The sequence below is a fragment of the Muscardinus avellanarius genome (genome assembly GCF_963383645.1).
Source record: "Muscardinus avellanarius genome assembly, chromosome: Y".
NCBI lineage: Eukaryota > Metazoa > Chordata > Mammalia > Rodentia > Gliridae > Muscardinus > Muscardinus avellanarius.
In genome coordinates, this window is record NC_137809.1 from 10,008,618 (window position 1) to 10,022,117 (window position 13,500).

Genomic DNA, 13,500 nt, shown 5'->3' on the forward strand with positions numbered 1-13,500 from the left:
ATTTTCTACTGGCTTTGGAATTTTCCAGGTTCACATCATCAAAGAGGAGTGATGGGGTCCCTGGAGGGATAGTGTGCTTCAGAGACACAAAGCAGAATGAAGGGCGTCCAGGCAAGCGGATGCGAGTCTACAAATTGAACCACTACCAAGCACCACGTGAAGCTAGGTGAGACTTTCCCGTTGACTAGACATCAATCTGTCCCTGACACGGCTGGCATTTAGGGGTACCATTTCCTTAGTTTCTCACTGGGTGGACACTTGTATTCATGCTCAGAATCACAGACATGCTATGAGAGACAGAAGCTTTAAGCCAGGATGTAGAATGGCTGCCACCTGCACCCATTATTCCAACTGTGACAACCAGGGGCCCCCTGAATGGCTTTGACAAGCCCTGCTGGGATTCCACTCAAACTCTTAAATGGGACATTGCCCTGACATCTGGCATCTGTGTGGGGAAGATCATCTGATGTCTCCCAGGAGTGGGCAGGGCAGCACTAGCAGCCCAGCAAAGAGGCAACTTACCCTTGGACAAGACATGCCACCTATCATCTTCTGTTTTGTACCTTCTCACTCTCACTGGGCAGGGTGCTTCTCCTCCCACAAAAGGCATCTTGATGTCTGATGCATGTCTGCTCTTCCTTTTGCAATCTAGCCCACCGCTGCAGCACTCAGACACAATTTCAGTTACTTCCAGGAGGGTCAGGAGGCAGGGATCTTATGCCAGCTCTTCCCAGCCCCTGAAGCAAGGAGCATAAACTGGTGGACAACCTTTAGTACCAGTGGGTGGGCAGCCCAGTACCTTGGCCTCCTTTAACTACCTCCACTTTAACCATGTCACAGGACTCTTACTGCCATGGACATCACCACCGAGTATGTACTCTGCCATTGGAAAGGCTGCTGGTGGCCTGCAAAGGTTTTGTCCAGATCTGGGACTTCAGCAAAATCTAAGAGCAAGAAGGCACTTTCTCTACAAGTCCAGGTCCTTGCTATAGATGAGAAAGTGAAAGTGAGAAGCAAAGACACAAAGGCCCTGACTGAGCCTGAGGTTGAAGCCTTGGCCGCCTCCTTGGCAGGGGCACAGGCAGAGGTCACTGACTCACCAGCACAAGAGGCCTGCTACCAGAGGGCCCTGAGCCTGGCCCTGGAGATGCTGAGGGGGAAAACACCCCTGCATCTAGGAACAGCCCCTGCTGAGCCAGGGACCTCTGCAGTGTCTCCTAAGGCACCTCGCAAGCCAGCTAGCTCACACACTGATGGAAAGTATAGGAGGAGCCACAAAGAGTACCCCTGGAAGAATCCCAAGAAAAGTCAGCACCCAGGGTCCCACTTGGTTCATCCAGAGGACAAAGATGACCTGCAGAGTGAGAAGGCCCAGGCACACATGGCCACCACATCTTTTCCAGCTACCACAGTGCCAGCAAAGGTGGCTCAGGGTGCCAGTGTGCTCCCACCTCTCTTGTCGCCCCTAGTAGCCAAAGGCAGAGGCAAGAAAGAGGGCAAGACAGAAGTGGCAGGTACCTCCACACTTGTATCCATAGGACCCGCAGTCAGCTCTACCTTCCCGTACAATGTGGAGGACTCCGGCGAGGGCACCTCGAGGCCAGGCAGAGAAGGCACAGTGGGGTATTCCATGGGCCCCAACCGGAGCTGGCATCATTCTCTTTCGATTGCAGACAGAAAAAGAAAGTTTCAGGGTCCAGATGGGAAGAAAGCGACAACCGTCCAACCTCAAGGTCACTCAAAGGCCACAGATGCCATGGCTATTTCAGAAGGGGCTGGTAGTAAGCGGCAAAAGGGACAAGCCAGCACAAAGGTGGCTTTTCCAAGGAAGCCCAGTGCCATTAAACAAGGAATGATGGTCTGGTTCAAATTTCATGACCATCCCTTCTGGCCATCTGTGGTAAAGAGTGTGAGCAAAACAGAACAGACGGCCAAAGTGCTCCTGATCGAGAAAAACCTGCGCCCGGAACGCAGTGGCATCCGCGTCCCCCTGTACAGACTAAAGCCCTTGTACTGTGAGGAGAAAGAGAAGCTGCTGCGGAGAGCCAGCAAAGCCTACCAGCAGGCTACCAAATGGTGCTTCACACTCATTGACCACTACCAGAAAGGGCTGAGCCGCAGAACTTTCGTGGGCTCTTTCCTGGAATATTATGTCACAGATGCCTGCTACCCTATGCGGAAAGCCATCAAAGAGGGTGACCTGGAGGTCCCTTTCCCAAAGGTGAATTATTCTGACCTGGAAGACTCTGAGGAGGAGGCTGCAGGGGCCGGGAAGTGGCCCCACAAGAAACTTCTCCCTGACCGGATGAAGGCTGCCCAGGACCGAGCCAACCAGAAGCTGGTGGACTTCATTGTGAAGAGAAAGGGAGCTGACCGCCACCTCCTGGATATCATGCAGGGCAGGAAGCCATCCAAGTGGCTCAAGTCCTTTCTTAGTACCAGTAGGCATATGGTCTGCATCGAAACTTACCTGGAGGATGAAGATCAGTTGGACATCGTGGTCAAACACTTACAGAAAATTTATGACCAAATGGACCACACCCTCCTCACTCTCATAAAGGGGGACGGAGTCAGGTTCCTCCTGGAAGTACTGCTGCCCGAAACCATCATCTGCTCCATTGCAGCAGTGGATGAGCTCGATTACAAGGAAGCAGAAGAGAAGTATCTGCGAGGGCCACCTGTTCGATACCGTGAGAAAGATCTATTTGACAAGAAAATCCTGAAGGAGAGGAGGAGGAGGTCTGCAGCCTCCAGTAGGTTAAGGAGGCTGGGGGCATCCTTCTTGCCATAGTGGCACAGAAAAACCCATCTTATTCTAAATAAACATATACATTCATGCTTGGTGTCATATAATTTTCATTGTGGGCCTTCCAAGAGAGAGAGAGAGAGAGAGGAATGGGGATGGTCCACCTATTACCCTTTTTGGGTGAAGAAGACCTATTCTTTCCTAGCACACTGTTGAACCTTATGCCCCAATACTAACTGTTGGCTGCCATTTCTGCCCTGAGATGCAGGCTCAATGTGCCTTGCTGTCTATATCCACATATGAACTGATGAGGGGGGGGGAGTGGAGACCTACAAGGATGATGTGCCTCCAAGTGTTGAACACCCAGAGACTCCTGCACCCTCATCCTGACCTTGGCAACCCCTAACCATTGTCAGTAGGGAAGCTATTTTCATGTTGCCGTAGACCTCACAGGGGCCTCACCTAAGGCACCTCAAAACACGTTGCTTGTCTTAGGCAGCATCCATCTGTCCTGCTAGCTGACCTGGCTACAGGACTGACAAGGAAACATATGACAAAGTGAATCACAGCACGTCACAGCTTTGGGGGAAGATAGAGCTCCTGCATGAGTTTGGAAATATCTTCTATTCAGAAGTGCAGCAGGGCCTGCCTGAGATGTACTCCCAGCTTCCAGGACCTGTGTTAAAGACGCTAGGTGATGCAGAGGATGGACTTGGGAGGTGGTGCTGTAAAGCCAGAAAGGCCTGGGACCCAGTGTCATTGGTGAGAGGGGAGAACTTCCTGCCACAGGAAGCACAGAGCCTGCACCCTATTTCCAAGTTCAGGGGCAACTTACAGACTACTGAGGTGGTGCCTTCAAGTTTGGGCAATGATTGCTCACAGGAAAGGGGACAGAGCCTCAGTAATTTCCTTGACAAACCATTCAGGATTGATGAGAAGACCCAGGGGGATGGGGTTCAGGAAAAATATGACTCATTAGTGAGGCCAGAGGCCCTGCCTCTGAACCCTGTAGGCAAATAGGATGTGGCTGACAGAAATGAATCACTGGGAAGTTACCTTGAGGACTATATCTTTCTTGGCTCCTTCCTCTCTCTCTGTCTGTCCATCCGCCTGTCCGTCCGTCCGTCCGTCCGTCCGTCCGTCCGTCCGTCTGTCTGCTTCCCAGCTGTCATGAGCTATACAGTTTTCCTCCACCACACCCTGTCACCATGATATTTCTGCCTTGGAGCTGGCAGATCATGGACTGAAACTCTGAAAGATGAGCCAAATAAAACTTTCACCCTCTAAGATGTTCTTGTGAACCATTATGGTCACAACAATGAAAAAACATACAGCACCCTCTTAATGTGAATCCCCTTTTCTGCCATAGGCTGCCCCCCCCTGCCTTGCTGCCTCTTGATGTTGCTACAAATTTCCATGTGCTTCCCTTGCTTGCTGTTACCCAAAGAAATTGCAAACTCTGAGCCCTCTCTAGCACCCTCCTGGTGCCACACAGGCAGATGCGCCACACAGCCTCCTGGTTCCTCACCACTGCTTTCAATTTCCTTTTTTATTTGGACCAAACTTATCTAATTATTTTATTTTTCAATACTGGGGATTGAACTCAGGGGCTCTCTACATCTGAGCTACACCCCGGACCCTATTTTTATTTTTATTTGAAACAGGGTCTCACTGAGTTGCAAAGGGCCTCACTAAGTAGCTGCAGCTGACCATGAACCTGCAATCCTCCTGTCTCAGCCCCCCAAGTACTGGGATTACAAGTGTGCACCACCACACCTGGGTAAAAATATCTAATTATTTTGAAGTCATGCTATGAGATAATAAGACCAGAATTACAAGAACTTTCAGATAAAAATACCAAAGCTCAGTTAAATTTAAAATTTTAACTCTCATGGATGCTGGCTATTTAATATGAGAAATCTCATGGATGTGACTGGAACTCATAAGTGGCCACTCCAGTTCTGAGACTCCACCTCTTGAACCATTTGACCAGCTGCTGATTCCTGCAGCAAGCCACATGCAGTCGGTGACTTGCACCTACTCTGCTTTGCACTATGAGCTGATTTGATAAATCCCCTTTGAACAGGTATGTTATGCATCCTGTGAGTTCTGTTGCTCTAGTGAACCCTGAAATATACATACACTAAGAAGACACTTCACAAAGGAAGCAGTACAAATGGCCAACAAATGTATGAAAACTTGTGCAACATCATTAGCAATCAGAGAGATGCAAATCAACACCACCCTGAGATTTCCCCTACCCTAAATTAGAATGGCAATCAGTAAAAACACAAATAATAACAGACACTGGCAAGGATGTGGGCAAGTAGAAACTCTGACACATTGTTGGTGGGATTGCAAATTAGTGCAGCCTCTGTGGAGATCAGGGTGGAGGGGCCTCAGAAGAATAGGAATCAGTGTACCACATGACCCCGCTATACCACATCTTCATTTCTACTATCAAGGATAGAACAGGTTGAAAAGAAAATGGGATGTCCACTATAGCAGAGGAATATCACCAATGGCCCCATGAGGACTGTAGTGTCGGTACCCTACCCTGTTCTTGATCTCCAGATAGTTGAAGGCTCTTTATTCATTCCTTTGTTTGCAATACTGGAGATGAAACCCAGGGCCTCACACATTCCAGGTAAGTGCTCCATAACACTGTGCAAAATCTCCAGCATGCCACAGATCTTTTTGGTGACCTTGTCATCTGTGCTCCCTTTTTACCAGTAGATTAGGCTAGTGAGAGGCTAGGTAGTGTATATAGGTAGATTGGTTGTGTCAGGATCTCAGCAGGCGACTCTTGTTCCTTTGAAGTTACAGAACGTGGTGTTTATGATCAATGTTTTAAAGCTTTAACATTTACATTTTATAAAGTTTATAGTATAAAAATTCAGTTAGTGTTGCAATTTATTGCTTATTTCATTTTTTCTTTATTCTGATAAATTAGACACAGCACTAAACGGTCCCAACTATTTTAAGTGTATTATTGAGTGGTATTGACCACGTTTACCCGGTTCTGCAACTATGACCACTGTCTATATCCAGAAATTTTATGTCTTCCCAAACTGTAATTCTTTATACATTAAGCAGTAGGTTCCCATTCCTTCCCCCATTATCTGGAAAGCATCTGCTTCTTGGCTAGTCTTGATTATCCTATATGAGTGGAATTATACTGTATTTTATGTTTGTTTTCTTTTATATTTCAGAGTGGCTGGCTGAGTTCACTGTGTATAATGATCTAGGGTTCAATTGTGTCATAGAATTATATCTGAGTTTTGTATTTAAGATGAATAATATTTCATTTGCATGTAGAGGCACATTTTGTCTACCTTTTCACCCTACTCATTAGCTTTTATGTGATTTATGGAGACATAATAATTTCTTAAAACGTTAAAGAACCACTTATTTCATTTTAATGTGAATACACTCATGCAATGAGTGCATAAAAACATCATGATGATCCTCCAAGGTCTTTTCTATTTTTAAGCATTTACCTCTACTCCCCCAGCCCTATATTTCCTTCTTTATTTTGAAACAGGTCTCACTGAACTGCAAGCGCCATCACTAAGTAGCTGAGGTTGTTTGAGAACTGAGATCCTCCTCTCTCCACTTCCCAAGTACTGGGATTACAAGTGTGCACCACCACACACGGCTCTCCCAGGTGGCACTGTAATTGCTCTTCAAAGGTCATCCCTTTCCTGACTTCTAACCTATACCTAAAATAGACCCTGCATTCAACACAAAGTATGAAGCTTTTTGTCTAGATTTTTTCACCTACTTTGATTAAGAAATTATGAAGATAGCTGGGTGAATTTCAGTACTTAGGAAAATACTTAGCAAAGTCTGTTATCACAAAGTCTGGCTCTGCCAATGAGGTTGTGAGGGATTTCTGTGGAAAAGGAGATATCAAAACCAGAGGTGTAAAAAACCTAGAAATACCTAAAATACCACAGTCTGCTCTCCCATTCACACACCCCTCCATACTCACAAAACTAATCTTCTTTGATACTTTGACTTGACTGACAATGCCTCCACAGATGTAGTCAGAGAAGCTGGAGGTATCACAGATACTAAAGGTATAGGGACCTAGGAGATAACATTGGGAGGCAATCTGTAAGTCCACTGAGTGTCCCTCCCATCTCCCAAGATAGACAGCACCACTGAAATGAGAATTTAAATGCCACGCTATCCTGGTTCAGACATTGGTCATCTACTCACAAGCTCTGCTTCAGACATAGGTACCCTCTCCTTTATACCCCAGATCTACTTCACGAGGACCCTGATCAGGTCTAAGTGCTCCCCTTGACAACCTTCTGTGTTCAAGCTCCCCTCCAAATTTGACAACATAGGACCTTTGTTCTTTTGCCCAGGTCGGTGTAGAAAACAACGTTCAATCTGACCCAGAAAACTGATCAGACCCTTCAATGGAAACTCAATACTTCTGAGAAATGTCTACTCCTACCCTATATTTTACTTAGATCCATGCACAGTATGTCTACTCCTACCCTATATTTTAGACATGCACAATAAAATCAGAGACATCTCTCTCCTTTACCCCTACCATCACACTTCCATTCAGATCCTAGAAAACCCAGCCTCCTCTCTAATCCCAAGGCTTAGATCAGACCAAATTCCCAAACTAAGCTCAGACAGTAAGATGACACTGGCTCTTGGCCGCTGGTTTATTTCAAACAACAGAGACAGAGTTGACGCTGACTTAGGACTTCCACTTCTGGCTACATATCTCTTTCAAAGATGGCAATTAAGAAACTAGTCAAAGCAGATTTCAGATGTGGGATAAGACGCAGTACAGGATAATAAATTCTGAGAGGCAATGCACAAGTGAAATGATTTGTTCTCATCAATGTTTATTATTATATGTTTATTGCTGCTTATCCTTGTGTTTGAGGTCTGAATATCTGTCTTTTAAGTAGTCTGAATTTTTAATTTGACTTACTGAATTATGTCCTTTTTGGGGGGGACAAGGGATGGAACCCAGTGGCATTCTCCTCTTATCTACACTTCCTTACCTATTTTTTTCTGATTTATTTATTTATTTATTTTAATTTATTTTTATTAGTGCATTGTAATCATACATCACATTGGAATACAAGACTTGAGAGGATATACAAGCACACATCATCCAATTAGCCCTCATCCAGTCCCCATCCCATTCCCTCCCCGTCCCTCGATCCCATCCTTGTTTGGTGATTAACTTTGATACATATGTTTATGTACCTCCTGCTTTTTAAAGAGGCTCCATCCTCCCCTATTCCATACCCTCTGATTGGTCACCTTAATTGCTTCACTATACGGCCCTTTCTATAGCTCGTCCACTTCCGGTTGCCTGTTTCCTCCTAGTTATTGCTGATTAGGGGAAGCATCTGGTTTTAATTTTCTGCGATATTTCTCTGTGCATGCCGTATTGCAAATACCGATCCCACTCTTGACAGCCCCAGTTGTGGCCTGGCTACCCGGTGGACTGATCCAGACCTTTCTGGCCCAAGCAGCGGCCTTGCCTTATGGTAGGCGCCAGTTCTGGCCTCACTGGCCCCAACACCGGCCTAACCCCTCAGCTGGCTCCAATCCCGGCCTCAGAGGCCCCAGCTCCAGCCTTCCTCACAGCTGGCTCCGATGTTAGCCGATGGCCCCGGCATTGGGCTAACCCCTCAGCAGGCTCTGATCCAGGCCTCGGAGGCCTCAGTAGCGGCCTTGCCTCACGGAAGGCTCTGATGCCGGGCAGTGGCCCCAGCACCGGCCTAACCCCTCAGCAGGCTCTGATCCCGGCCTCGGAGGCCCCAGCACCAGCCTTGCCTTGCGGCAGGCTCCGATCCCGGCCTCGCTGGCCTGAGCACTGGCCTAACCCCTCAGCAGGCTCTGATCCCGGCCTCGGAGGCCCCAGCACTGGCCTTGCCTTGCAGCAGGCTCAGATCCCGGCCTCGCTGGCCCCAGCACCGGCCTAAGCCCTGGGCAGGCTTGGATCCCGGCCTCAGAGGCCTCAATAGCTGTTTGCCTCACAGAAGGCTCCGATGCCGGCTAGTGGCCCCGGCACCCGCCTAACCCCTCAGCAGACTCTGATCCCGGTCTTGGAGACCACAGCACCGGCCTTGCCTCGCCACAGGCTTTGATCTCAGCCTCGCTGGCCCCAGAACCGGCCGAACCCATTGGCAGGCTCTGATCCTGGCCTCGGAGGCCTCAATAACGGCCTTGCCTCACGGAAGGCTCCGATGCTAGCCGTTGGCCCCGGCACCAGCCTAACCCCTTGGCAGGCTCCAATCCCGGCCTTGGAGGCCCCAGCACTGGCCTTGCCTCACGGCAGGCTCCGATCCCAGCTTTGCTGTGTCTGTCGCCGGCCTCAACCCTCGGCAAGCTCTAATCTGAGTACCCTCTTCACCCAACTATTTGTCCCACATTCTCGAGGGTGTGTGGTGGTGGTAGCATTCTGCCTCTGTGGTCATTACTTCAAAGGTTCCAGGTGTAATGTATCAGATTTCTGCCTCCCCTGAGTACTGGCCACTGCCATTGCCACTGCCTCCAGCATTTCAAATCTTTCCCAAGTTCTTTTTCCACTCTGAATGTTGTCCAGTCTTCCTAAGCATGCGCGACGGTAGCATTCCACCTTTGGTGTAATTTCTCCAAAAAAAAAAAAAAAGGTTGGTAGGATCCGATTTCTGCTCCTTCTGAATACAAGTCTCCACCGCCAATGTGGAGACCGCTTTCAGCACCGCCTTTCTCCTTGATATTCGCTAAAGTCTCTCTCCTTACAGGTGATGTCCAAGATTCTTAACAGTGTAGAGAACAAACAGTCCTCCTTTTTCCAAAAGTGGGGAATTTTTCCAATAATTCCAGTTCATTTGGATAAGTTTTGTCTGCATCACCAGTATCCTGGCATCTGCCACCTCCTTGACCCCTCTCTGATATTTTCCTTTTTCCTTTTTCTTTTCCTTTTTTACAGGGTCCTTCTGGGTGGAAAGGGGGTCGCCTATGGGTGCCCCACCAGCGCCTGCCCACCCGCCCAGGGTCGGGCATGGGGGGGGGCCCGGACCACGGGGTCCTTCCGGGTGGAGAGGGGGGTCGCCTAGGGGCGCCCCACCAGCACCTGCCCACCCGCCCAGGGTCGGCCTGGGGGGCCCCTTCATACCTATTTTTTATTCTTTATTTTGAAACATGGTCTCATTGAATTGAGGGCCTGAAAAAGTAACTGAGGTTATCCAGAAACCACAATCTTTCTGTCTCAGCCTCCTGAATGCTGGGGCTACAAGTGTGCACCACCATCCCTGGTTATTTTCTTTTTTTCCTTTTTTCTTTCTTTTTGTAGTACTGAGCTACACCGCAGGCCTATTTTTTATTCTTTATTTTGAAACAGGGTCTTGCTCAGTTGCAAAGCATCTCACTAAGTAGCTGAGGCTGTCCATGAACCACGATCCTCTTATCTCAGCCTGTGGAATGCTGGGATTATAAGCGTGGGCCATCACACCTGGTTTCTGTATTTTTTTTTAATAATAGAATCTCTAACTATTAAAATGCTCTTTGCTTGCTGTATGTTTCTTAGTTTATTGTTTGGAAATACTTGCTTGCTCCCTTTCGATACTGAGGATTGAACCCAAGGCATTCTACCTCCAAGCTGCATTGCTGGGATGTTTTTATTTTTATTTTAAAGTAGGGCCTCAATAATTTGTTGAGTGCCTTCTTATGTTATAGAGGTTGGCTTCACACCTGAAATCCTCCTGGAATTACAAGTGTTAACCACCATTCTCAGCTGTAATTTCACTCACTTTGCCTATGTTGGTTCCAATTTGGGGGATGTATTAATTTTGGAGGCCTTTTATGCCTCAGCATAAGCACAGAACAACAAGTCTAGTTGATCCACAGACGAAAACCTCTAAAACTGCTCACCAAAATAAATATTTTTATCTATGAATTGATTATCTCTATTACTTTTATAATGACTAAAAGCACATATAAAGAATTGAAACCAAAATTTGATATCTTTGATGTTATTACATATCTGGTAACGTGGAAGAACTTTTGAATTGGTTTGTAGGAGGAGTTTGAAAAGATTTAGAAAAATTATGGTATTATGCCTTACCACATGGTCAGTTGACCAAGGACCTGAAACTGTGAGTCAAATATAACCTTCTTTCTCTGAATAGCTTATTCCAAGTATTTTGTCACAGTGTTGATAAAATTCTTAACACTATCTTACATTTCTTTTTCAAAAGAAAAGCATAAAGAAAATGTGATATGTGTGTGTGTGTTTAATTTTTCTTCAATACTATCCAGCTTTTAAATGAAAGGAAACGCCGGGCGTGGTGGCGCACGCTTGTAATCCCCGCGCTTGGGAGGCAGAGACAGGAGGATCGCGCAGGTTCGAAGCTAGCCCTGCGCGCTGGCTTAGGAGACCCTGTTTCCAAATAAAAATGCAAAAGTAGGTCTGGGAGTGTAGCCCGGAGGTAGAAGGGCTTCCAGGAACCCCAGTACCACCAAAAAAAATAAAATAAAATAAATGAAAGGAAACCCCATCCTGTCCAACAACAGGTATGAACTGAGAAGACATTCTAACTGAAATAAATCACAGAAATACAGATTGTGCATTATATACATTTGAAATATCTTGATACCAAACTTGTAGATAAAGGGGGTAGAATGGTAGTAACCAGAGGGTAAGGTAGGAGGAAGAGAATATTAAGATGTTGAACAAAGAGAAAAATGTTCCAGTGAGACAGACAGAATGGGTTTTGAAGATCTACTGCACAGCACAACAAAATATGTGTAAATTTGGGCTCAGAGAGAAGTTGTTGCAAAAGAAAGGTGGCTGAAGGGAGATGTCTTCTATGCATAGAAACAAAGAAAGGAATATAGTCATGGCAATTCAAAATTTGTTGGGACCCTGACCATCATTCACCTAAGGACATAACTGTGAAAACGTGTTCCAGGGAGGACATTTGAAAAAAAAAAAAAAAAAAAAGCACACAGATTCCACTCCAGAAGACATGATTAAAGAGGCCATAACTACTTCTTGTGTTGGCAATTACTCTTGGCACTCAGATAGTGCTGGCTTTGTTGGGGTAAAGAGGTTATGGAGGTTCCCCTCCAGATTTCAAAAGGAGGCCAGACAATGAATAACAGGGTCAGAATCCCTAATTCAAACAGGGAAATGTATGAAACTGTGAGGATGAGGCCAAAGTTGCAGTGGGAATCCCCCCAAATTAAGTATGCTAAGAGCATGGAATGTCTGCTGAGGAAAGCTGCCAGGTGTGGAGAGTGGAGCCAATCCATGAAAATAAGTATGTTGATGGCCGCAAACCTTCAAGCTGTTGTGGTGGGGCTGCTGAAGCCCTTTGGAAATTACATTTAACCACCACGTGTGCCAGATATTAAACAAGAAGCTACAGGGTTTAATTTTTTCATTGCTACAGTTTGGTCCTGTTTTTGATCCCATTTCTTCTTTCTGTGCTCCCACTCTTTCCTTTTGAAATGCTAATCTTTACTCTGTACCATTGTATTTTGAACTATGTTACTAACTTGCTTTACTTTTACAGATGCTCACAGCTGCAAGCTTGCCTTGAGTTTTGGGGGACCCTTTGGACTTCTGAGGAAGTTTAGAATTGTTAAAACCTTGGGACTCTTTGAGATAGACTGAGCATATTTTTCACTGAGAGATAGTTATGATGTCCTCAGGCCAGGAAAGGAGTGTCTGGACATAAGACGTCCCCTAGAACTCATTCTCGAAAACAGTCCTACTTGGACGTGGGTCTTGAGGGGTGTAGCCAGGTACAGTATATGCTGAGGCTGCTCCAGTAGTGGTCCTTGAGGGTGTGACCAAAAAACCATGTGTCTATATTCACACACCATATGTGTGCATCCTGGTCCCTCCCAGCTGCAGCATCTGACTAACCTTTTCTCTCTGACCTTTTTCTCTTTCTTTCCTCCTTAAAGAAAGACCTATATTTAGGTTTTCTGCTTGGTAGCCAGGATAAAAGGAGAAATTATATATATGTATATATAAATTATACATATGTGAATTTTATATTAATAAATATACTTTGTGTATTATATATAATATACATTATAAATATATAAATATATAAATAACATATATGATTTATATGTAAATTATATGTTACCTGTAATTTATTTCATATATCAATGTTTATTTGCTGTGTATATTCATTTTATATGTATGTGTAATATACACACACATACACACATACACACATATACACACATGTATATACATATAACACACATATGTATATACATATAGACACACATATATACATATGTGTATGTATATATTCATATACACACATATATATGTATATATACATATATACACACATATACATATGTGTAGTGTGTATATATACATATGTGTGTATGTGTATTCTCCAGATATGTATATATGTATACTATGTATATGTATTCTCAACATATGTATATATACGTATGTGTGTGTATGTGTATTCTTCAGATCCATAAGCGTATGAATCTTTCTGTAATTCATGATCATCATATATTTTGGATCACAACCATGAGAATGCTGTCTTAAATACAACCCTTACTGTCATAGAAAAATAAATATCAGAATAGAGTTGTCTACGCTGGACATGGTGGTGCACACTTCTTTTTTTTTTTTTTTTTTTTTTGGTGGTACTGGGGTTCCTGGAAGCCCTTCTACCTCCGGGCTACACTCCCAGACCTATTTTATATTTTTGAAACAGGGTCTCTTACGCCAGCGCGGCTGG

The 13,500-nt window shown here is 45.4% G+C and overlaps 1 protein-coding gene across 1 annotated transcript; it reads left to right on the plus strand.

The window, feature by feature from the left end:
• Positions 1–853: 853 nt before the first annotated feature.
• Positions 854–2,791, plus strand: LOC308279541 (PWWP domain-containing DNA repair factor 4-like; the record flags this gene model as incomplete). The annotated part of the gene is made up of 1 exon (XM_080719667.1): positions 854–2,791. One exon carries the CDS (start codon positions 854–856, stop codon positions 2,789–2,791), a length of 1,938 nt encoding a protein of 645 aa, XP_080575793.1.
• Between the last annotated feature and the right edge of the window lie 10,709 nt (positions 2,792–13,500).